Below are 25,502 nucleotides of genomic sequence, written 5' to 3'. Positions count from 1 at the left end.
TGACATTTCTCCAGATCAGGTGCAGACTTCACCAGAGAGCTGGAAAACTCAAGCTCTCCAAAGTCACCTGTACCTGGAAATAAGAGTATTATAATCAGAGCAGAAGCAGGATTATTTGGCTCTGAATAACCCAGATCACTGCCTGAAGTCGTCGACTCAGTGCCCACTGTGGAGTGCTTCCCCAGGGCTAGAAGTGGACTGAGGGACTGGAATGGGGCTGGATGTGCAGAGCCAACCATCCAAGCTCTGTGCTGGCAAATCCGGTGGCCACCACCAGGGGGTGCTCTGGCGTGGACCCTGGCTGGTCTGGATGGACCCAAGAACCGCTGAGGCCCTTCAGCCTCCTCCCCTCTGTCTTTCGCCTTCCTCCTCCCCCTCCCCCTCTGCTTTCTTCCCTCCCCTGGGCCCTCTCTTCTCCCTCCTGCACAGACCTGCAGGCCACCACCCCATGAGCCAAGATGGACGACTAAATGACCACCCCCCTCCAGCCCTCATTTTCACAAGCTCCATGGCCCCCCAGCAGGCTTTCCTTTAAAAAGGGGGTGGGGGAGGCTTCCCTGGTGGCGCAGTGGTTGGGAATCCGCCTGCCAACGCAGGAGACTCGGGCTCGAGCCCTGGTCCGGGAAGATCCCACATGCCGCAGAGCAGCTAAGCCCGTGTGCCACAACTACTGACCCTGCGCTCTAGATCCTGCGTGCCACAACTACTGAAGCCCGCGTGCCACAACTACTGAAGCCCGCGTGCCTAGAGCCCGTGCTCCGCAACAAGAGAAGCCACCGCGATGAGAAGCCCCTGCACTGCAATGAAGAGCAGCCCCCGCTCGCTGCAACTAGAGAAAGCCCGCGCGCAGCAATGAAGACCCAACACAGCCAAAAATAAATAAATAAAATAAATTTTTTTGAAAAAGTTGGGGGGCGGTGGAGAAGGACTCTGCAACTTGGTTCAACACAGAATTCCGCGAACGAGCTCCTTCCCTTTTTTAAAATTTTTCAGTACGCGGGCCGCTCACTGCTGTGGCCTCTCCCGTTGCGGAGCACAGGCTCCGGACGCGCAGGCTCAGCGGCCATGGCTCACGGGCCCAGCCACTCCACAGCATGCGGGATCCTCCCAGACCGGGGCACGAACCCGTGTTCCCTACAACGGCAGGCGGACTCTCAACCACTGAGCCACCAGGGAAGCCCTTCCCTTTTTTGCACAGTGGTCCCTGGAGCACACTTTGGGAGGGGCTGCTTCCCAGGTAGATGACAAGAGCGCCCCGTCCCCTGCTCCTGGGGTTGCCAAATTTAGCAAATGAAAATCCAGGACAATTTCAGAGCAACAATGAATGTTTTAGTATAAGCACGCCCCATGAAATATTTGAGGCATACTCACACTTTCAGTGCTCACGGTTTACCTGAGATTCCAGTCTAACCAGGCGTCGGTATTTAATCTATAGCATCTCCACCAGGACACTTGCAGGGAAAAGGCTCACACAGGCCTGGGGCTTCGCCAGGGCTGGACGGGACCCCACACTTCCACCATCTGGGTCTGCGTCATCCCCGCAACCACCCAGGAAACAACGGGCGGGGGGCGCTCAGCAAGCCTCTCCTCTCCCTCCGCTTCTGTAAAACAGGCAAGTCAGGTGGGTGACCTCGCCTTCTCATCCCACGCGGGGGCCTTTAGGAACCGCCCCTGGCGATGGTCTAGTGAGTTCCGCTCCCGGTGAACTCGGGTCCGATGATGACCGGGAGGCACCAGCAGGCGCCCAGAAAAGCAGCCTCAGTAAGTGCAGCCCAGGAACCCACGTCTGCGCCAGTCCCGGGAGGGAGCTGCTCCTCCCGGGTCCTTTCCGGCTGGTCCTCTCAACACTGCGAGGACCCTCTGGCCACCTTCCCTCACAGGCAGCCTCCACTTTATTCTGCAAGTTCTTCCCCAGTCTGTGTCATCATCTTGAAGTCGCCTGGAAGAAGCAGAGTCACCCACTCTCCACGCAGAGCAAAGACAGGCCGTCAAGAGCGGGGCGGGAAGTTGAAAAATGGAATTCAGGGGCACTAAAATTCACGAACTGCAGAGTTGAAAATATCTATCACTGAAAAATGTCTTGAGGAAAGTCACAGGAAAGGAGTTGTAAGAAAGAGACAAAGGTAGGAAAGGGATTTAAAGAGGTAGAAAGGACTTGCCATTAAGCACAACAAAAGGGGCTGAACATTGCCAACATTGCAGTTGGCCAAAAGGGTGTATGGGTTTTTTTTCTGAAAACATTCAAGAAAAGAGCATACACCCTTTTTAGCCAAGAAAATAGGTGGGCCCTGGAATCAATACTACAAAATATATCACTTTACATCAGTCCGAAGAGCCATCCTCATAAAGTGTAAACACCAGAAATGCAGGACTGGACGAGGAGAAAAGGGAGCCCTGTGAGGTTTATAGTGGAAATATATATTCCCAACGGCCACTGTGGAGAAGTGTATTGTGTTTACTGAAACATCTAAAAAATGAGCTCCAGAGCATAGGCCAGTGGCACTCATGGGCGTATATCTTGGGAAAAACAAAAATCGCCCCCCCCCGCCCCAGGTTCAGACTCTGCCCAGGAATCTACATTTTAATACCAGGTGGTTTGGAGTCAGCCTAAAGCTTGAGAGGCCTGGTCTGGGGTTCCTGAGGAGCCAGCTGCCCCTTTGTTCCAAGCCAACGGGGACCAGGAGCTTACAGACTCAAGGGAAGGGCAAGGCCCCATGTGGCCTGTCGTTGGACAGGAGGTGACATTACTGGGGCCCCAGGCCTCTTTGGATGGACCCTCCCATGTACCCAGACCAGAGGGTCCCGGGAGGCCCAAGGCAGAGGTGCTGTGCGCAGAAGTCCCGGCCGTGGAGCAGGACAGTTTGGCACAAGCAGACTCTCCGACCCTCAACCCGCAGCCCGGCGCTAACCCCTCTGCTGCCCCACTGGAGGTGTGATGTCCACGTCACCCAACCACTCTGGCTCGTGTCCTCAGCTATCAAGTGTGGGTGCTCATGGCACCAACCTCGTGCGGAAGGGGCGTGAAACGGGAGGACGTTAGCACAGGGCCACTGGGGCCTTGGCACACAGTGGGTGCTGAGCACGGCCTGCAGCAGCCTGTCCTTAGTGAAGAGTTACAGCCCCGCAGGTCTGGGACTAAGGAAGTCCGGCCGCTAGGACGGTGTGGGCAGCTGGACAGAGCAGTGACTGAGACAGGACTGATGACCCTTGCAGCTGCCCACTGTACTGACCGGCTCCAGGGTGACATCCAGGCCCTGAGCTGCACCTGCGAGGGCCGACACAGGGCAGGACAGGGCCTTGCCCAGAGCACACGCACACCCACTCCCAGCTGACCTGGTGCCTGCCTGCCTGTCCCTTGGTCACGCCCTCGGCTCTTCTCTGCCTTCTCTCCCACGATGCTCTGCAAACGGGGCAGAGCTCTCCCGTGCGCGCTTCGTTAGCTCTCCACCTGTAACTAACCGGCTGATCGGAAACTTCTCAAAGGAGAACTGGATGGGGGCCACTGCTAGCCTCCTGCAGGCCGTGTCCACCCCAGCCGGCTCAGCGTCCCTTGGCTGGACCCACCGGCCACCCCTTCTGTCCACTGCCCTTCTGTGCTGTCTGCGCGCGCATACACGGTGTGGACGGGCGCGCTCGTGGACGCCTGGGCGTGCACGGACACTGTGGACACGCAGGCGTGTCTGCACACATATGCACATATGCTTATGTACACATGCACACGCCTTTCTCAGCCCGCGCGGTTCGTCGGAGGGTCGCCCCCGGCCGCACAGAGCCCAGCGCGCGCGCGCGTCCGGCCGGGGAACCACGCGCCCGCAGCCGTGGGGAGGCCCCGCGTCACCGCCTCGGCCCGGGGCCGCATGGCCCCACCGTCTACACTGCGGGGACGGCCAGCACCCGAAGAATCGGATTTAAATCTTAAAACTCTAGGGAAAGGACGGACGGGAAGAGCAGAAGCCGGCTCCGCGCAGACTCCGTCCTACCCCGGGGTTCGAACCGTCGGCTCAAAAATGGCGCGGAGCGGGCTAAGAGCATGCGCGGAAGACGAGTGGCGTAGGCTTGGGAGCATGCGCAGACCGCGCCCCGGCTCCCGCGGCACCCACAGTTCCAAGCGCAGGGTCGCGTCCGGATGTCCGTGGAGCGGCTCTTCCTTCCTCGTCCTCTGATTCGCTACCAACCACTTCCATTTCCGCAGAAAGTTCCGATCCATTTCCGCGAGGCGTGTCGCTGTAGGAAGCGCGCGCCAACCCTGTTTTGTTTCCGGGGGAATCTATTTTCCTGAGGGACGCTCGCACTTCCGCGTATTCCTCTCAGCCTCTGATTGGCTGGTTTTATGAATATATCAGAACACGAAAAAGAAGATTTTTCATGGCGCTAAAATAATATAGCGACTTAAAAAGGACTTATTATCGGCTCTCTATTGGATGCGATCTCTCTCACCAGCGTGTCTGAGGCGCGAACCCGAAGTCGCCGTAAACGAAAGATGATGCGCAGTCGGGCCCTTAAATGGGGAGCGCGCAGAAAGCGAGGCGTGTTGTATGAAAGGAGAGAAGGTTAGCACTCCCCTTGACAAGGATGGAAGAGACCTCCGGGTCTAACAACACGCATACGGTTAAGGCATTGCCACCTACTTCGTGGCATCTAACCACTGTTTTGCTGTGCGGACACAAGGGCGTGTGGTGCACGGGGGTGCATCGCTACACAATGTGTGCTGCACTTGTCCACACTGACACGTGGACGTGACGCGCGCGGGTGCATAGGCGGGGGGTGCGATAGAGGGGTCTGTGATACACGGCTGTGTGATACATGTGTGTTCCGCGCGGACAAACACCTATGCGACGCTACTTGCTCGACTCTGAGATGCTTGGCATTTTTTTTTAAAACATCTTTACTGGAGTATAATTGCTTTTCAATGGTGTGTTAGTTTCTGCTGTATAACAAAGTGAATCAGCTATACATATACATATATCCCCATATCTCCTCCCTCCCTATCCCACCCCTCTAGGTGGTCCAGAGCACTGAGCTGATCTCCCTGTGCTATGTGGCTGCTTCCCACTAGCTATCTCTTTCACATTTGGTAGTGTATAGATGTCAGTGCCACTCTCTCACTTCGTCCCAGCTTACCCTTCCCCCTCCCCGTGTCCTCATGTCCATTCTCTACGTCTGCGTCTTTATTCCTGTCCTATCCCTAGGTTCTTCAGAACCTTTTTTTTTTTTTTTAAGTTCAATATATATGTGTTAGCATATGGTATTTGTTTTTCTCTTTCTGACTTACTTTACTCTGTAAGACAGACTCTGGGTCCATTCACCTCACTACAAATAACTCAATTTCATTTCTTTTTATAGCTGAGTAATATTCTATTGTATATATGTGCCACATCTTCTTTATCCATTCATCTGTCGATGGACACTTAGGTTGCTTCCATGTCCTGGCTATTGTAAATAGAGCTGCAATGAGCATTGTGGTACATGTCTCTTTTTGAATTATGGTTTTCTCAGGGTATATGCCCAGTAGTGGGGTTGCTGGGTCGTAGGGTAGTTCTATTTTTAGTTTTTTAAGGAACCTCCATACTGTTCTCCATAGTGGCTGTATCAATTTACATTCCCACTAACATTGCAAGAGGGTTCCCTTTTCTCCACACCCTCTCCAGCATTTATTGTTTGTAGACTTTTTGATGATGGCCATTCTGATGGGTGTGAGGTGACACCTCATTGTAGTTTTGATTTGCATTTCTCATGATTAGTGATGTTGAGTGTCCTTTCATGTGTATGTTGGCAGTCCGTATATCTTCTCTGGAGAAATGTCTGTTTAGGTCTTCTGCCCATTTTTGGATTGGGTTGTTTTTTTGATATTGAGCTGCATGAGTTGCGTGTATATTTTGGAGATTACTCCTTTGTCAGTTGCTTCGTTTGCAAATATTTTCTCCCATTCTGAGGGTTTTCTTTTCATCTTGTTTATGGTTTCCTTTGCTGTGCAAAAGCTTTTAAGTTTCATTAGGTCCCATTTGTTTATTTTTATTTCCATTTCTCTAGGAAGTGGATCAAAAAGGATATTGCTGTGATTTATGTCATGGAGTGTTCTGCCTGTGTTTTCCTCTGAGAGTTTTATAGTGTCTGGCCTTACATTTAGGGCTGTAATGAGATGCTTGGCATTTTTCATAATACAAAGTGGATCACAGCTTTCTTGTATGGGTATCATTGCACCTGGGGCAGGTGTGCCTTCACCTCATCCCCAGCCACGGGGTGGGGGGCAGGGCCGGGGAGCGGACATCAGGACACCCAGGTGGCTTCCACTTCCTGTCAGTGTGTCTCAGCGTGGGAGCAGGAACGGGGTGGGGGAGGTTAGGCAGGTGACCTGGTGGTCAGACCAGGTCCCGCAGGTGGCTGAGGTCTGAGGCCTTGGTGGCTTCAAAGTTTCCATGTGCGGTCTCTTCAGCATCACAGACATTCGGGGGACAAATAGGAATTGAGCAGCCATCCTCCGTGGGACACTGATCCAGGTGGGAGAGGACCCCAGCCCCAGGAGCTCACATCCCGGACCATTCCAGAGCCTTAGTGTACAAATCCAAAGCAGACAACCTCTGTGCGGTGAGCAGAGCAGCCGGGAGTGGTCAGGGAAGGCGAGGCCAAAGATGCCCTGAACCAGGTTCCCCCTTTATGTCCAGAGCACAAACTGCTGTGAGTTTCAAATGCAGGGCTCATTTAAGGACCCAGTTAAAATGATGGTCAAAGTAAATAGAAGCAACCTGACCGACGATTTAAACAGAGTGGTGGCGTTCGGTCCACTCCGGCTCTCAGGAAACGGGGAGACGGGAAGGTGGTCGGCAGCCCCTCGGAGGTGCCGGCAGCAAACCCGGACCCGGACACCTAGGGTACGAGTGACCCACTCTCCACAGAGATGCCGAGGGAGAAACGGGGGAACCTGGAGGTTCAAGAAGGAAACACAGGCGGGGGCTTTGCTGGGGCCCCCGGTTCACACCAAGCTTGTGTGCGTGTGCACGGGTGTATACGTACGTATGTGTATATGTACCTGTGTGTACATACGTAGGCACATACACTTTAAGATATTAAGACGACTAGGGAAACCTGGACACTAGATTAAAGAATTCATATTTTACGTGTGAAAACGGTACTGGGGTAATGCTTTTGGAGAATTATCTTTTAGAGATACCATGAATTCACTGCTTAAATTATAAAACATTTGGGATTTATACTCAAATAACCAGGGAGGGATGCCTGAAACAAGAGGTTAAAAGTTTTTGAAACTGGATGATAGAACACAGGGATTTTCTCCACTTTTATATACGTTTGAAATATTCCACAATAAAGTTTTTGTTTTTAATATAAAAGAAGCTATTCCCCAAAATGTTAGTGGTAAGAGGCATCTGGGTGATTTATTATCTTTGCTTTTTTTTTTTTCCTGTTGATAATTAGCGCAAATATATAATCGTCATAGTAAGAAAATGGCATTTTTTAAAGACCAAGAACCTTCCGCTAGCGCACGTGGCACTGCAGAGCCTGCGCAGCAAGAAGCACCGCCTCGGGGCCCGCCTCCCACTCCTCAAGCCGCTACACGGAAAGAAAGGTAAACAGTTGTCGCGGGGACACAGTTACAAGACAGGAAATTCTTTATTTTCAAAAAGAGAATGTATTTTTACATAAATCTACAACAGAGAATTCAAATGTAGAAAAAATAAACTATATTCAAGAACACGGCACTCTGCACGCGTGCCCCTCCCCCCGGGGCGAGTCCGACACCGGAACCAACAAAACCCAAAGAACCTCAAGGTCTCGGAAATCCCGAGGCCAGGCCTCCACTACCGACGCGGGGCCTCAGCGTCCCCCGTGCGGATGCTGCCCACACGGGGGTTCTTTCACCGGAGCAACTCGCTCCTACAACAGCCAGCGTCCGTCCGCACGGCTTCTTCCCACGTTGGGGGCGGGGACGGCGGGAGGCTCGTTTCCAGACGCCGATGCGACTGTCCTCTCTGGGCCACAGCGGCCGCTGGGGGGTGGGCTGCCGCTCCCCCATCTGCAGGGACCCCTGGAGCCCAAGGACTGGCCCCGCCGCCCGGCATGAGGCAAGGGACGCACCGCCCCAGCAAAGGTCTCGGGGCCACAGGCGGGATCGGAACCCCAGGGTGGCCTGGCTGCAGGGAGGGGTCCCTGTGGACGGCAGCGGCTCTGCCACAACACTGCCCTGCAGTCCGGTGCGCCCCACACCCCACTCCCGCCGGCAGGAGAGAGGCCCCTGACCCAGCGAGCAGAGCCGCTGGGTGGGCGAGGAGGGCGGATGACACCCAGCTCCCTGCAAGGGGCCGGCTCCCAAGCCCGTGGGTCCTGCGGTTGGCGGCGGGGTCGGGCACCAGCCTGTGAGCCCCAGACCCGGGCTGCCCACACCCCCGCCCTCGCCAGCGTCCGCCACGTTCCACAGGACGACGTAGCAGGGTCCCCGGCGCCATCCCAACTAGGCCCCCCGCCTCCTTCCCGCGGCCCCACATCTACATGCCGTTAGCCCGCGGGGACGGCTGACTCACCCTGTGCTGCCCCGAACCCCACGTGGACAAGGAAGGAGTGGGCACATCACTCGGGGGACCTGTCTCATGAGAAAAATCCTTTCAACCTCCTGCCAACTGAGACTTTTTCTAAAAGAGCCACATGGAGGAAAGCTTTGCGTGAGAACTCGGCTGCCACACGCGCACACGACACTACCTTCATTACAGCCCGAGGCGCTGCCTGTAGTGTGACCACCCGTGGGATAAACGGAAGCCCTGAGTGTGGTCACCACGCCAACAGCACAGGGGCAACAATCCCCAAACACAGAAGGCTTTTACCCCGACGTCAGCGCGCACCGCTCTGCGCTTCCCAGAAGGACTCAGGACACGTGGCTACTGCTACAGGCGGGACAGTGTCTCCAGGGCATCTGCTGAGCACTGACAGGGGCAACCCCTGAGTTCGGGCGGGCCAGGCTGGCGACCAGAAGCCGTGGCAGCAACACAGCTGTGGTCACAGCGCTGGCACTGGGTAATAAAATCGCATAAACGGTACAGAACAGTTACTGGAAAAACACACAACTCGTGGTAAATTGAACTTCACCTTTTTGTAATAAAAAATTAAAAATTTCTGTTGACTCTCTTTGAACACAATACAGACTGGGAACTCTTCCCCGACGGTGAGAGCGATTGGTGAGAAACTCCACCAGCAACTTCTAAAATCCTCCAGTGGGAGACACGCCCCGGCCAAGTCATCTTCAGAGGCGGCCCAGGCCCAGGCCCCTCCGGTCCCCGGGCCTGGACCACGGGAGCCCCCCCGAGAGTCGCGCTCTCGCCAATCCGGGTGGGCTTCCCGACAGTCCCTCTGCACGGCGGGCCTAGCAGTCACTCTTCCAGAGCTTGATCGTCTTGTCGTTCTCCAGGGCAGCCGAAGCGATGATGTTCTCAGTCGGGTGACAGGCCGTCGAGATGACAACGTCTGGAAACGGACAGCCGACAACAGTTCCTTCCTTGGACCCAGCCCCTCCCCACAGGGCCCTGCCTGCGGTGCACGCAGCACACAGAGCCCAGGGCCCGAGCACGAAGACAGCAGGGGCTCCCAGCCCAGAAGCCAGCCCGGAAGCTGGGGCGCCGCACAGGCCGGGGGCACAGCTGGGGGGCCGCCGTCGGTCTCACGGTGTCAACACTGCGCCCTCTGCACCTGGACCAGAGCCCGAGGCTGCCCCCGTCCAGCAGCGCTGGGCCCCAGGACACCCCGAGCGGCCAACTCTGCGAGTCCACCAGGGCGGGGACAGCAGATCCCGCGAGCTGCCCCTTGGGGTTGGTCGGGTTAATGCGCTTGTAGCTTTTAAATAAAACGAGCCCCAGAATTTTCCCTCTGGCCTGAGTGGCTTCAAACGAGCCTCTGAGCGTCCTGCCCGCGCAGCAGAGGAGGAGCAACAGGCCGACGATGGAGGCCGAACGCGGTGCCGGCCGCCGGGGTCAGGCCCTGGGCCCCAGGCGGAGCTGCCTCCTTAGGGAGGAGGGTGTCACTGATCTGATTCTCAAAGGGCTCAACACCACTCTCCACTGAGCACGGGGGAAGAGCAGCGGCCCGGAGGGCAGCCGGGGGGATGGCGGGCGTCCCCGCTCCCCGCACCACCTCCACGCGGGACAGGCCACAGCGCCCGCGTGGGCTTTGGGGCTGGGCAGCCCGGCCGACAGGAAGAAGAGGTTAAAGGTTGTGGCCTCGGGATGCAGCCTCAGCCTGCGGGAGCCAGGACCAGACCCCGCAAGCAGCCCCAAAACGGGCAGCGTCCCCCAGTCACCCGCGGGCGAGGAGGCGAGGCGGCGGAGGCAGCCCAAGGTGCCCACGCGCTGGGTCGGGTTTCCCGGGGCACCAGGCGCAGGAGGACGGCGGCACAGATGCCGAGCTCACCTGTGTGGCCCTGAAGCTTCTGTACAATCTCCTTGGTCTGCAGGTTCCAGATGTAGACCAGGTTGTCCTCCGAGCCCGACACAATCCACTGGTCGCAGACGAGGGGGGAGAGAGCGGGGTCAGGGCGCACATGTGGACGGACAGTACCCTGCACCCCACGGCACACCCGCCCCCGTGTGGACCCCGAGCCCCTGCCCTCCTCCCGTCCAGAGGCTGATGCACGGCCCGCCACGCGCCTTGAGGCACTTCTGGGACAGAAGCTGTTTTCTCAACTCCATCGCCACGTTTGACATTTGCCGTGAGTCACGGCTCGTCACCGTCAGCTCCTTAGTCTGAGCCTGGGGGTTGGGCGAGGGCCGCCCACAAGGGACCAGAACCCACCGGGGACCGACTCCCAGGAAGCCTCGGCGTGACAACGCAGCCTGCGGGCCCCAAGCAGCCGGGACGGGACACCGCAAAGCAAGTGAGAGTCGCCAGCACTTGGTGTGGCATGACTTCATTTTGGTTAAAAAGCGGGAAATTCCTGCTTGTTTTGTGGGTGAGAGTCCAAGGCCCGTCCAGGGAGGGCCGGGAGCAGCTCCTGAGCTGGGGGCGACCTACCTTCCCTCCAGTGACGGAGAAGTTGGCGAATATGCAATACTTCTCGTTCTTGTGTCCCGTGTACGTCTTCAGGCACTGAAACGGCCCGGGGACACCCGCTCAGTCACCACCGCCCTGCGTCCCAGCAGCTGCCCCGCCCAGGAAGCCCACAGCCCACTGCACGGCTCTGAGGGCACCGTGGCCCGCCCCGCACAACCCGCCCAGGTCACGCTTTAACCAGGGTCGTCAGGCAACGTGCACCGAAGCAACACGACAGAGCCGCTTCCTGGGCCCCTCCGGCCACAGCCCACGCCCGCCGCTCACCTTGCCTTTGCTGTAGTCCCAGAGCTTCAGTGTGCTGCAAGGCAGAGGGGGCGGGTCAGTGCGCTCCCCCGCGGCCGTGCCACCCCTCCGGGTGCAGGTGCCCCGCACGCATGGCGTCCAGGGACCGTGAGGACACCCGAGCAGAGTGTGGGGCCTCCAGCATTTGTTAGTCAAAGACACTTTTCTAAAGGAAGCTACTCAGTGTCCCTAAGCCAGTAAGGGGTCCTCGCTGCTGCCAGAAAGGGACAGGAGAAGCCCCGTGTAGGGCAGTCCTTCCTCCTCCCATGGGGGCCGACCCTGCAAGCCCGCCTGAGGGCAGCCCACGATGCACAGGAGGCCGAGTGCCAACCAGCTGCCGGGAGGGCGGCCAGTGGCCGGTGACATCTGCCCGGAAGCATGTCGGGGGACAAGCAGGGTGCCCGGGCAGAACGGGTCCCCGCACCTCGAGGCCACCGTGCCCGCCACCGCCTCAGACAGGACGGGCCACGGTGACCACAGAGCCAATAGCCTGAGATCCAGCCCCAGCACAGACGGGCCCTCCCAGCGTGGCACCCACCTCCGGAGCCCAGCCCCAACGGGATGAATGTCTTTCACGCTGGGAATCCGGCCCCGGGGGGGGGCGACGGGCCTGGCCGCACGCCACGCCGCCGGGGATGGAAGCACTTACTTGTCCAAGGTCGCAGCCAGGATGTACTTGCCATTCGGAGAAAACTTCACAAACGACACGGGAGGGTTGTCATCATCTGCACGGAGCACAGAGATGGCTGCCAGCAGGGCACTGGCTCTGCCGGGAAGGGGGGCTCCCTCACCGCCACCCAGAGAGGCCACCGCCACCTGTGCCAACACCACCCCTCGCAGGCGTCCCCCAGCGCCGGCCACCTCCCTCACCCACTGCTCGTGCCAGCGTGAGAGCCAGGTCTCCCAGTGACCCCGTGACACTAGGGCTTCAGGAGCAAAGGCCCTGCAGCCAGTCGGCCTCAGGATCGCCTTCTTAACAGGAGGGAGTTTGCAAACACTCAGCTAAACCGAGAAACTAACCCCCTGAGAACACAGTGGCTCAGGCAGGCGCTCTCCGGTTGCATGGTTATAGCGGAAGGCGTGTAATTTCTCCCTAAAAAGCACCCTGGCGACGTCACAGCGCACCCTTGCTCCCGACACTTGGGGTCAGAGCGCATGCCCCGGGGTGGCCCTGGAAAGGCGGGTCAGAGGCCCTGCCGCCCTCTCAGCCGCCGGCACGGGAGCACGCGCCCAGGAGGCGCTGGGGCTCCGTGACGGTCCCACGCCTCCTCGGGAGGAGTGTGTCCCTGCCTGAGCCAAGAGAGCCCTGGACGCGTGCCCTGGTGGGGGGCCGGCGTGGCCATGTGTCCCAAGCACCAGGCGGGGAGCAGCACGCGCGTGACCACCTCGGGAGGCCCAGGCCTGCCCCCCGCGTACCGGGGGCCTCGGCTACCTCCAGCTGGTCCCAGACACCGAAAATGCCCATGAGAAGCAGGCGAGGGCCACCCGGTCACCGGGCCACACGGAAGGTCCCACCACCACCACCAGCTCATTCGACAGGAGGCAGCACCCAGAGGTCTAGCCAGGCTCCGACAGCGAGGCACCGCGGGGCTGGCCCGGCAGCGCCCGAGGTTCTAACGCCCCAGACCCAAGGTTAGAAACGGGACGGGACTCGGCTCCCCACCGCCCCTCCCGGCCCGGCCCCAGACCGCTCGCTGCTGCCGGCTGTCACCCTCTCCGGCCTCGGCTTCCCGCCCAGCTGCGGGGCGGCCGCAGGGACTGCCCGTGCTCGGCCGTCTGGGCACGAGGACACTTCCCAGCGGGCGGAGGTGGCCACCCAGGCCTCGGGGGGGAAGACAGCGCGACAGACACGGGGAGATGCCGCGGTCGGGGGAAGGACGCACATCAGAAGGGTGGCCCCCCTCGCAAAGCAAGAAAACCACAGAGGCCGCTGTGTCCCTCCCCGGTTCTACTGCTAAAGCCCTAGCCCGGCACCTCGGAGACAGCGCCCTGGAGGCGGACTAAGTTAAAATAAGGCAGGGGGCGGGGGGGGGGGGCCCAAGCCAGTCTGACCGGCGTCCCTGTCAGAGCAGGAGGTGGGGACAGCAGGAGCCCACGCAGCAGACGACCACGCGAGCACACGGGGGGGGGCGCCCAAGCCAGTCTGACCGGCGTCCCTGTCAGAGCAGGAGGTGGGGACAGCAGGAGCCCACGCAGCAGACGACCACGCGAGCACACGCTGAGAAGGCCAAGGAGCGGCCTCGGGAGAACGGCCCGGCCCAGCCCTGACCTTGGACATCTGGCCGCCAGGGAGTGGGGACGGGTCTCTGCTATAGAAGCCACGCAGCCCGCGGTGCCCTGTCACGGCGGTCCCAGCGCACTCTCACAGCCACGCTTGTTCCCAGGACAGCCGGGCGCAGGAGGCTCAGGTAGGTGCCCTGCCCTGGCGGCCCTGCCTGCTCAACGCAACACTGCAAAGACCTTCCCACTGAGTCAGTGACCGGACCCCTCCAGGGCTCCATCTCTCGAGTAGCCTTCCCAGGCCCGAGGGCACCCTCTGGCCACACACCCGCCACGCCCAGCAGCCGTCCAGGCCACGCTGTCCTTCCACTCCATGCCGCTCTCCCCTCCTCCCCAAGGCACAGCCCAGCCCCATGTGCAGAGACCTCAGGGCCCCTTGCCCACTTCCCCCCCACCCGACCTCTGCACCCCCAGCAGACAGGGCTCACTGAGGGCAGGGGCTCGACCCCATGTGCTCAAGGAATGACACAAGTGGAGGGTCCCCAAGGCCGGGGAGGAAGACAAGGGTCTGCTGAGCGCGGGCAGAGTCCGAGGGTCTCGCGGGTCCTTCAGAGGACGCCGCCGGGCAGCGCCACGCGAGGCCAGAAGGGAGAGCCAATCAGGAAGCAGCGGAGGGGAGACGGAACCGCTCAGGAGAGGGGGAGCCATCCCAGAGGAAGCAGGTCCAGCGGGGAGAAAGGGAGGCTTCCAGAGAACCACACGTGGCGGGTAGGAAGCGTGGGAGAAGCTGCCACAGCCAGCCCAGCAGACTGTCCCTTGGGACACGGCCCCCCTGCAAGCAGGAGCCGGCAGTACTCACCGATCAGCGTCTTCAGGCACTGGCCCGAGGCGGTGTCCCAGATCCGACTGCAAAGCAATGAGCACAGCAAGTGACTACAAGCGGCTTCCTACATTCCACGGCTCTCAATGCGGATGTTTCAGGACCAATCCACAGCCAGTCCTATCTCGCTTTTGCAGTCACCGTTCACAACCACTCCCTTGAGTCCCAGGGACCAGAATGGGCGCGGCACATGCAGGCCGCACACACACGTGTGCCCTTGCTGCCTTCATCACGGAGCAGCGCGCTCATCCCGACAGCGGGGACAGCCGGGGGGAACGACCAGCCCTCTCCGCACACCCACGGCCGCGAGGCCAACAGCCCGACCTGCATCCCTGCAGGGCTCTCCACGCGAAAACACGCCAAGCACACGGTCCCTGGGGCAGAGTGCTTTTTATAAAAGCAGGATATTGTAGGCACTTTTCTGGACGTCCCCTAGTTCAGGAGCAAGAGAACCCAAAGGGCCGCTATTCCCCAACGGGACGCGCCAGGTACCCTGTCGCTGCAACCTCAGTGTTTCTGTGATTTCTGCCAACACAACACCCTGTTTTGGGAACCATGGCAGTGTATCCGCGCGGACGCTTCTGGAGCACAGATGCCCAGCGATGGGGGCGGGCGTTGGGTCGAGGGCACGCGGGTTTTACAGGTAACAGGAACGCAGGGGTTATCGCCCAAGCGTTCACTCTGTCCCACCTGCAGCCCTTGGGAGCCAATCCCGCCCTGGGGGCCGCAGTAACGGTGTCTCGGGTTTTAACACCCAGAAACAGCACTCCCCCACTCACCGTTCATTTTAATTCTACTGGCAGAGAACTCAGTTTACGCTTCTCTAAGAATTTTAAATTCACTTTATCTAGTTGGAGGGGTTCTAAATCGAACTGCTTACAGCGTACCAGCCCAGGAGACGGGCATTCCCCACCGCCAGGATAAGGACGTGCCTGGTCCCCCGTCCCTCCCTCTTGGCTTTGTGTTCCTCTAGTTACATTTACCATTTCCTGCACACAGGCCTCGCTCTCTTGTTAATCACATTCTAAGCGCCCCAGTGCTTCTGTGACTCACGGGGGCACTTGTTCTCATCCACTAACTGGCAGCTCCCAGGATAGCGAAAAACTGTCAATTTGCAAACAGTGCCCTCACCAAATGCCTGTCCATGTATTGTAACTAGCAGGCTTGGTGGTTCAGAGCCTGGGTTCCAGAGCCCGAGGTGTGCTCCGGACCCTGGCTCTCTCGCTGACCAGCTGGGGGATGGCGGGCAGGGGCTTATCCCTGCCTCACAGCTTCCCAACTGAGGATCGGGGATGGCGACCATCCAGTACCCGAGTCACAGGACGGTTATGAGGCTTAAATGAGTCCCTATTTGTAAAGTACAAATACGTGATTTTTAAGTTTTAAAAAACATACAGGGCTTCCCTGGTGGCGCAGTGGTTGAGAGTCTGCCTGCCGATGCAGGGGACACGGGTTCGTGCCCCGGTCCGGGAAGATCCCACATGCCGCGGAGCGGCTGGGCCCGTGAGCCACGGCCACTGAACCTGCGCGTCCGGAGCCTGTGCTCCGCAACGGGAGAGGCCACAACAGTGAGAGGCCCGCGTACCGAGAAAAACAAAAAACAAAAAACAAATGTACCACCTACAGAGATAAGTCTGTATCCAGTTTTCACACAACGACTTTATCTTCTTATCATGTTAGCTAGAAATTCCAAATAGCACCAAATGCTGAAGGAGATGGGCATGACTTTTGCCCGATTCCAGCAGAAATGGATTTAGCACGTTAACTACTTACTATAAACGTGATTATTAAGTTTCTGTTAAACAGTCTGTGAATACTGGCCTATTTTGCTAGAGTTTTTATTAGAAATGGCTGCTGGATTTTATCAGGTGCCTACCTGACTTATACCGGTAAGAAAATTATATGGATTTTTGCCTCCAATTTCTTGGTATAATTATTAGATTTTCAATTTCCTATTGGTTGGTACATTACTACAATGGTCTCATGACTCAAAAACCCACTTGGTCACGAAATACTGTTTTTCCACACACTGTGGACTCAGTTTGTAACATTTTCCTGGGGACTGTGACCTCAAGATTCACTAGTGAAGTGTCCTCCGTGGTTGTCTTTTTTGGACTAGCAATCAAGCTGGGGAGTTAGGTCATGCTGGACCCAGAAATGAACCAGGGGGCTCCCCAACTTGTCCTGTGGTCCAGTTCCAACAGCCTTAGAAGTTTCTGTTATTTAACTCAATCCCGGTGTAAAATCATGGCCCATATAGTTCTCAGACCTTTAATCACTTTTTCCAATCTCCGCCATGCTGACCCCCTTGCTCAATTTAGGGAGTCGGAATTAATCCCCGTCTACACAGCCTGCTCAGAGGTGGGCCAGGCATCCTCCTGCTCGTCCCTCATCCCCCCCAAACTGCTCTTTTCCACCCCCTTTTTTTTTATTTTCTGGCCGCGCCTCGCGCCTTGGATATCAGCTTCCCAACAAGGGACTGAACCCGGGCCACGGCAGTGGAAGCGTGGAGTCCTAACCACTGGACCGCCGGGAATTCCCGTCCCCTCTCTAATTTAGTCTTGCACTTTTCTGCTCTTTTTCCTTACTTAGGCTTATAAAGGCTAACCACTTTATTGGCTTTATTAAGAATACAGCTTATTTAAATTTTCCTGTCATTTTCCCCTTTCTGCACCTTTTAACTTTACAGCTTTCCTCCCTCTTACTTTTTTTGGCGTGCGCTTCTTTCCCTCATTTCTTTAGAAAGCTTTCAGAGGCAGAGCCCACAGGCAATTCTGAGAATGTGCCACACGCTTCAGAAAACTAGCACTTCTGTGTACAGGACACACTTTACTCCTCACAGGCAGCAAATACACAGCCTGTGGCATCGTTCAGCCCGGCTAAGCCCCAAGGCCCCTGCTGTCAAAGTCAACGCAGTGTGCTGAACTCCCTCACAAACATTTCGGCTCCCTGTACTCTAGTTTCTCCAAGGCAGCTTCAGGCTGCCGTGGGGCCTGGTGCCGGAGATTTCTCAGCCTTCCCGTCAACTCTACCTGCTTCATTTCCGTCACCGCCTCCCTGGCTGATACTCTGTCTCTGCTTCCCACCTGCCCGACCCCACTTGCCCACCCTTCTTTTCCGAGCCTTGACTCATCGCTTTGTCTTAGGTGTGTTTCTGGAAAACAACAAGAGTCAGAAGGGCTTTTAACCCAAACCTGACAGCCTTTCTTGAGGGTGTTCAGCCAGCCCCGCCACAGTAGCACCCAGTAAGTACCCTGAGCTCCGTTTCTTCCACAGTATTTTTACACATTATCACTCATGTTACTCGAGTTTCTCTATTTTATTTTCACTAAATGTAGACAAATTTCTAGCCACACTGTCTTTCTCCCGCGTAGCTGGGAAGTCCTTCTCAGGCCATTGGTCCGGCCAGTGGCTGCTGCCGCCCCATCCCCTCCCCAGGTTCCCCTCCCCGGTAACCAAGTGAGCTGTGACGCGCGACCCTCCAAGCCCAGATACCTCCTAATGCTTTATACCCGCGTGCGCCGCGTTAAACTTAAAACGTTTGTTTCTGCGTCTTCCCTCGTGTCTCTTAAAGCATCCAGAGGGCACTTACGCTACCAGCGCCAAGGCCACGAGCGTGACCCGCTTAGACTGGATGTTCGGCCCCCACCACCCTTCCTCCTCACCCTCCGTGACGGGACCTGTTTTCACCCACCCGTTCAGGACCCTGACGGCCCCGACGGACACTCTCGGATGTTCACGTCAGCACACCTTTCTTCCACCTCCCCACCAGCGCCACGAGCTTGGGACGCGCCCCCTTCAGAGTCCACGGGGAGCCACGTCCAGGACAGCAGCGCCTCCCCGCGTCTCCGGCTGGGGCCTCGCTGCTGCCAGGAGCCCACTCTCCCGGCCACGCTCACCGCCACCCCGCCTGCCCAAGCCCTCGAGGCAGAGGCTTCCGCTGGACGCCCGGAGGCACAACGGTGCAAGGAGAGGCCGTTAAATGCTTGCTGACTCAACGAAGTAAAGCTCTTTCACTTACCAGAGACCATCGTAGCTACTTGAAACTATCAAGGATCCATCGCGATTAAAGTGAACCTGAGGACGAAGGAGCGGGAGGGGAGAGACTTTTACTCTCAGAGCATCAGCACGGGCTGCGCCTCGCCTGGACGGCCCCCGGCCGAGGGACGCGCGCCCTGCTGCGTTCTGAGCCAGCTGCAAGGTCTGATCTCCCAAGGATGCTCACGCAGACCACAAGCAACGTGGACGAAACGGTCATTTTTACCTGGTGTCTCAAGCAACCGTCAGTTTGTTTCACGACGCAAGACTGAACCACAGAAAGAAAACCAACCCTGAAACACGTCTTGAGTATTCAAATCACTTACTACAAAACGCACCACTGAAGAGTAACAAACTCGACCAACCCAGACCTGCTGGCTCCGTGGAGAGGCCCCGCTGCCCAGAGCGTGCTGCCCAGAGCGTGTCTGTGGACCTGCATGGCCGTGGGGGCAGTGGGACCAGGGCTTCCCCGACTTCCATCGAACAAGGCAGAAAAGTCAGGAGCAGGATGCCCATTTTTTCAGAAACTCCAGAGCTTTCCCGCCCGCGTAACCCTGCCTGCTGAGCACCCCCAGAATCACAGGACGGCCAGGTTACTGCTCCGAGGGCCCGGACACCAACCCCTGGGACACTCGAGCTTTGCAGACGGGGCAGGAACAAGATCCAGGCTGCTCCAAACTCTGTGCCTGGGAACAGGTGCGATGTCCAGATCAGGTACCAGGCCCAGAAGCCGACCTGTGACACTTCCACACCAGTTATTTTATCTGAATGCCTAACTGCCCACTACAGAGACAGGCGAGATACACCTTCTGATAAAGAAATGGCAGCGTGAGCAGTCCCTTCCTCAGAAGTGGTTTATTGCCTTTGGGTCTGTCCTCTTTTTTTCCAACTGAATCTCAGTGTATACAGAAGGAATCACAACATCAGAAGTTAGAGCTCTTCATCAATTCCCATCGTCTTCATTTGAGTCCTGGGCAGGAAAAGCCTTTTTACAACACGCCACCCCCCACCGCTGGAACGCCCTCTTTCCTGCTACGTGATGCCTGTCCCATGGGGGTTCGCCCCCCGGGTCAACCTCTCGGGGACAGAGCTGGGGCTGCCCGCCTGCCTCCACGGTTCAGACCAGCGTCTGGTCCTCACACCACTGACACACAGTTCACACGCTCCTCTGCCATGGGCTGTCCCGTGTAGCAGCTCCCCCACCCTTGACTCACAAGATGCCAGTAGCATCTGGTTGTTGAAAACCTAAACGTCTCCAGACAGTGCCAGGCGTCCCCAGGGGACAAACCCACGTGTAGCAGAAGCACCTGGAGGGCTTGTCAAAGCCCAGCGCCGGGCCCCGAGAGTCTGCACATCCTGCACATTCCCAGCAGAGGCTGGTCCGGGGGCCACGCTTGGAGAACCACTGTCCAGACTGTCGAGGGGCCCGTGGTGGAGCCACGTGTGCCATTTCAACTTCTTGGCCGCTGCGGCAGGGAAGTCAGCAGGTGAAACAGGCCTGACAGGTTTTTACTTAACACAAAACGCACCGGAAATGCCACTTCGACACGCGACCGACGCTCAACGTTAGAGACGACACTTTACGTTCCTCCCGTCGCACTGGATCTTCAGAAGCTGGAAGCCTACATATCGCCCACTCCTGCATGTCTCAGCCTGCAGCGCTACCGTGTGTGGCTGGTGGCCCCCGCGTGGATGGCGTGGCCTGCAAAGAGCCGCTGTCACCGTCCTCGTTCTGCTCCCCCGGCAGTGCTGCCGGCGCCCACCCCTCCCCCCACTCAACCTGAGCCACGTGCTCGTCAGCCTCCCAAAGCCGTTTTCCCTAAAACTCACGGCAGCGGATCTCATCACACTCATCCCTCTGAACCTTCAAACTACGATCTGATCGAAGCCCCTTTGCTGGGTGATGACGAGCCGACACGGGGCCCCAAAGCCTGCCCCACCAGGGCCGCGCTCCGCTCTGTTCCAGCCATGTCCAGACAGCACCGCCGGCACACGCTGGCAGACCAGCGCGCGGGTGTGAGGGCAAGACAGCCAGAAAAGTCCGTGCTACCCAGAAGGAAGGGGGCGGTGAGAAAGACCCCAGTGGGGACGCCAAGTCTCGACTCAGACGGACAGCCGCTGAGCTCCCTGGAGGTGACACGTGCAGGCGCGCCGAGGAGGGAGAGAGTGGGCAAGTGAGGCAAATGCACAGGCCAGCAGCAGCGGAGAGGGGGCGGGATGGATTAAGGGGACAGCAGGGACTTCAGGAAAGCACTGATATGGGGGAGTCCAGGCAGGGGGACAGCCGCTGGACTCAACGGGGCGGAAGACCGCAGGAAGCCCACGCACCCCGAGGGCTCTGATCCAGGACTGGCCTCACAGAGGCTGACCGCTCGCAGACCCGGTGCTCCCCCGACACCTGCCCGCAGACGCTGTGGCACAAGCGTGCAAAGCTGTTCAACAGACGTGCGCTGCACTTCTCTCCATAAAGTGCAAGTCACAAGCCAGCGTCCACGGGGGGACGACAAGAGTGTCGAGCACCTGCAGGCACAGAGCCAGAAGGTGTCCGAGACCTTTCTGTGGTGCGCAAGCTGGAGCAGGATGCCGCTGTCCCGTAGCACCACCGCCATCCAACAAGAGGGGGTGGGCTGGAAAACACGCTCTTAAAAAACCACAACACCCAGACGGTAGCTGCCAGCTGCACGCAGTTGCCTCTGGGGATGGGAGCTCAGGAGGCTCTGATCTGCTACGCGCTACGTTGCCTCTTGCCTTTTTTAAAATAAGCACACGTTACTTTCGTAAGAAGCAAAGACTTTAAAAACCCTACCATCGTTTGCGATCAGAGCCCCATCCCTGACTGCAACACAGACAGAACTCTTTCAACTCATGGCCTTCACTCCGACTGCCTCCTGGTTACTTCACACGTGCCCATACTGCGGCCTGTCTGGAAGCCAGCTCGGCTCAGACAGGGCCCCCAGCGCGGAGGACAGAGGAGTGACGGCACAGGCTCAGGAGGGCCCGGGGCCCAGACGGCAGGGGCGCCTTTCCTGCAGCCGCAGGCACCGGCCGTGACACAGGGCCAGCACCGGGCCAGGCAGCCTCGACCAGCACACGTTACACATCCCCCAGGGGGTCAGGGCTCTGCCCACGGCCTCCGCTGGACAAAGGCCTTCCAAGGCTGAAGCCACTTAAAGTCACTCACCTGCACAAGTCTAGAACCTGAGGAGGACCAGGTCCTCGGTAACAGTGAACAAGCTGTTTATACGTGACCCCTTCCACTTTCCAAAAGGCAAACCTGGCTACGAAACCACTTCGGGCTCTTCGCTGACAAAGAAATACTTTGGCTGTTTGTAAATGGAGCCATTTATGACACGCGTGTAGTTTAACCCCTGCCTGTTCATCCTGTGCGCTGGTGGCAGCCTTGGACCGCACGTACAGCACGTTCGAGGGGCCCCACCTTCCCACCGCCTCACCCACGACTGGGCCACCCGGCCCCCAGGGCCCTCTGCCCGCCCACCCAAAGGTGGCTCCATGCAACACCCACGCTGCCCCCGCGCTCCCGCCTGTTCTGTAAGCCTCCGTGCAGGGACGCCTCCCCACCCCGCCTCCCACGGGCACGGGACCCTGAGCCCAGTCTCCGCTCACGGCCCCGCTGTCGGGCAAGCGCCACGACCTGGCTGGGCGGGGGGCACTCACGGCTGAGACGGGGTCCGAGTGCGCAGGCAGGGTCTTGAGGCACTTCCCCGTCTTCACGTCCCATATCCTCACGCTTTCGTCAAACTGGAGACAGAGGGGAAGGTGGCAGTCGTTCTCCGGGGGCACGGACGGGAGAGACTCGCTGGCCCCCGAGCCCCCAGAGCAGCCCAGGACGGCCCCCGGTTCACCCCCGCCCCTGGGGAGGCCCCAAACTCACAGAGCCCGAGACGATAAGGTTGGACTGGGGGTTGAAGTTACAGCAAAAGACGTAATTGCTGTGTCCCTTCAGGGTCTTCAGACACTTTCCCTGAGAGGGAGTATCGTGAGACTAAGTCACTCCCAGCGGCTGTTTCTGCAAATGTCGCCGTCAGCCTAAACCCATCAGCGGCTGACCCGCCACAGCTGCAAAGCCCCTCTGACGACAAGCACGGCTGCTCCCCAAATGCAGCCCCACCCCAAGCCCCTTCCCCAAACGCACACGCTTCCCAAGGAGGGGCCCATGCAGCTTACCGAGCTCACGTCCCATATCTTCAGGGTTTTGTCATCTGAGGCAGAAACAAGGAGGTTAGAATCTGAGGACCAGGCCACATCAGATATTCCCTGGGGAAGGAAACACACGGTCACTATCTCGGCAAAACGGGATTAGCCAGCAAAAGTCAAATCCTCAACGTCCAACTGGACATAACTAAGCAAGCCACTCCCTCTAGTTCGTGCTGACCAAACGGACTGAATCCGCAGGCCAGGCCCAGAAGCCTGTTCTCTGGGGCTCTGCCAGGCCTCACAGCTGGGCAGAAACTCATCTGGGGAGGTCAAAACTATTTGCTTGAAAAACAAGAGGCGGACTTCCCTGGTGGTGCATTGGCTGAGAATCCGCCTGCCAATGCAGGGGACACGGGTTCGAGCCCCGGTCCGGGAAGATCCCACATGCCGTGGAGCAGCTGAGCCTGTGCGCCACAACTACTGAGCCTGCGCTCTAGACCCCGCGAGCCACAACTACTGAAGCCCATGTGCCTAGAGCCCGTGCTCCACAACAAGACAAGCCACTGCAATAAGCCCGTGCACCGCAATGAAGAGTAGCCCCCACTCGCCGCAACTAGAGAAAGCCCCTTCACAGCAGTGAAAACCCAATGCAGCCAAAAATTAATTAACTAATTAAAAAAAACCCCAAGAGGCAAGTAACTATCCCAAAAATTGGGGGCAGGGAGGTTCAATCTTAACCTGACAAGCCCAGGAGATGGGCCCCAACCCACATCCAGCAGCAACTTCGGCCCAGGGTTGAGACCTACCAGCTTGTGACCAGAGATGGTTTTCTCAAATTTTCCATCATATGCTCCCCAAATCTTAATGAGTTTATCTGCAGCTGAAAGAAAGGAATGAAAAGTAACCGAGGTCTCCAGTCATCCAGGGGCCAAAATCTGGGCTGCCCACAACACAGGCCTCTCCTAGGGAGCCGCGGTCCTCGGCACCCACCCCCAGGCCTCCCCCCTGGCCCGGGCCCAGCCCTTCAGAGTCACAACCGGCAAGGGCACATCGAGGGGACACGCAGGGAAGCCCCGGGGGCACCTACACGAACTCGCCAGCCACTCCCCATTCGGGCTGAACTTCACGGAGGACACAGCTTTCGTGTGGCCAGCCAGGGTGAACTTCAGAGCGTAGTTTGGTTTAACAGGTGTGGGCTATTAAAGAGAGAGTACTAGTCAGAGAAGTGTAACCACGACTGTCCAAACCCACTGATCGCCGGTGTGGAGCCGGCGCCCAGGCCGAATTTCACGCTCACACCTACCCTGTGATGGCGCTTCCCAGAGCCCTCGTCCACCGGGGTGCACCCGCCTAAACCCGGGCTCCGCGTGTCCCCTCACAAGCCCTGCCTCTCCTGAAGCCCCCGTCACCCAGGCCGCCCTCCAGGCAGTCCCGCCAGTGCAGCTGGAACGTCCGGCAGCCCCAGCCCTGCTTCGGCAGCCCACCCACCCAAGGTCAGGCTCCCCGACGCACACCTGAAGGCCTGCGCCCTTGGTGAGAGGCCCGCCTGCGGTCTACAGGAGGGGTTTGCACACCGCCCTCCGCAGGGAACTGTGCAGGCCAGGGGCGAGGTGCTGAACAAGAGGCGTTTCCCGGGTCCCACACAGACTCTTACAATCAGGACCAAGGATGTGTACTGCTGGTGAAGCCCCCTCCCCAGGTGACAGGTTGGGAATCCCAACACGGCCCACCATCAGCACTGGCCTGGCTGGGAATGTAGTTTGGAGTAAAAACTGGCAATATTTAAGTGGGGGGGAGGGGAGGGGAGACAGTTCCGGGCGTGAAATATTCCCGAGGGTCTCCCAGCCTTTGCGCCCAGGAGCCCGCAGGGACGTGCCTTGCTCTGCGTGGCCGATGACGACGGGGTGGGCTGTGCCCGGGCGGCCTCGGCCTCGGGCTTCTTCTCCTCGGTTGCCATGGCTCTGCAGCCCACCAGGCAGGGCGACGCGGGTAGAGTTCACAGCTCCGAGTGGAGGACGCACAGTGGCAAGGGCTGTCTGCTAATCCAAACCTACAGCGGGGGACCGAGGCCAACAGACAAACCACACTTCAAAAATTAATTTCCAGGAAAAAGAATTTTAAAAATCTGACCACCTCACTGAGCCCCGTAGCAGGTGCCGCTCCAAACTAAGCGTCCTCTGCACATAACTCCTCGCTAGTCCTTTGCAGGTACTGTGCTGCTCTCGTCCTTTCTGTGATCAGAGTCCAAGACCCACCTTCAGGGGTGCTTCCTATTTGGTTACCCACATGTCTGAAATGCAGCACAGTCCAGGCAGACAAAACGTAATTCTCTTCAAAGAGCCCTTGATGCATTAAAAACAAAAAAAAAATCAACCAAAGACTTCTTGTCAGGAAACAAACACGCCAAATTACAGGAGACTGAGCTACAGGGTGCAGAAGTTTGGGAACTCATCCAAATCCTTAAATGCATCCCAAGTGATGCAAAAGTGCTAACAGCCACGTTTGAAAACACAAGAGCAGGCCCCAGTGGTCCACACCTCCCGGGGACTCCAAGGTCACCATGTGTAGGCGGCAGACACAAGGCTGCTTCCAAAATGCTAACAGCCGAGAGGCTCTCCGTCCCTGGTGCAGCAACGACAAGACACAGGCGGAAAGCAGAATGGAGCCGCCCCGCCTGTTGGAGTCACCAGCGCCAGCCTTCCCGGAAGCAACCGGAAGTGCGCGAGGACACTCTGCAGAGCAAACTCACTGCAGAGGACGGAGAGAGACTGCAGCTCAGTTAGGTGTCAGCATGGAAACGGGAAGCCCTCAAACGCTGCACCTGGTTTCCTCTATCACAGGAACAGACTCCGCGACTTGGACACGTGGCACAGAAGTACGC

At 58.2% G+C, this 25,502-nt stretch overlaps 1 protein-coding gene across 1 annotated transcript; it reads right to left on the bottom strand.

The window, feature by feature from the left end:
• Positions 1–9,082: 9,082 nt before the first annotated feature.
• On the bottom strand, positions 9,083–24,673 carry WDR5 (WD repeat domain 5). The gene is made up of 13 exons (XM_007453084.1): positions 24,498–24,673; positions 23,709–23,817; positions 23,428–23,501; positions 22,652–22,741; positions 22,359–22,448; positions 22,142–22,225; positions 18,450–18,505; positions 14,408–14,454; positions 11,978–12,053; positions 11,311–11,344; positions 11,008–11,082; positions 10,408–10,495; positions 9,083–9,468 (listed from the first exon to the last, which is right to left on the bottom strand). The coding sequence occupies exons 1-13, from the start codon at positions 24,576–24,578 to the stop codon at positions 9,368–9,370; spliced, it is 1,005 nt and encodes a 334-aa protein (XP_007453146.1). The 5' UTR covers positions 24,579–24,673; the 3' UTR covers positions 9,083–9,367.
• Between the last annotated feature and the right edge of the window lie 829 nt (positions 24,674–25,502).

Source organism: Lipotes vexillifer, unplaced genomic scaffold (genome assembly GCF_000442215.2).
Source record: "Lipotes vexillifer unplaced genomic scaffold, Lipotes_vexillifer_v1.1 scaffold149, whole genome shotgun sequence".
Lineage (NCBI taxonomy): Eukaryota > Metazoa > Chordata > Mammalia > Artiodactyla > Lipotidae > Lipotes > Lipotes vexillifer.
Note: the sequence above shows the minus strand (reverse complement) of the source record. Positions and strands in the feature narration are given on the sequence as shown.

Bases quoted from the DNA above. Each gene is read 5' to 3' on its own strand.
- WDR5 (XM_007453084.1), bottom strand. From the start codon at position 24,578: ATGGCAACCGAGGAGAAGAAGCCCGAGGCCGAGGCCGCCCGGGCACAG. The intron at 23,502-23,708 runs GTAGGTGCCCCC...CCTTTCTTTCAG, and splicing joins GGAGTGGCTGGCGAGTTCGT to CTGCAGATAAACTCATTAAG. The intron at 11,345-11,977 runs GTAAGTGCTTCC...TCTGCCTTGCAG, and splicing joins CTGGCTGCGACCTTGGACAA to CACACTGAAGCTCTGGGACT.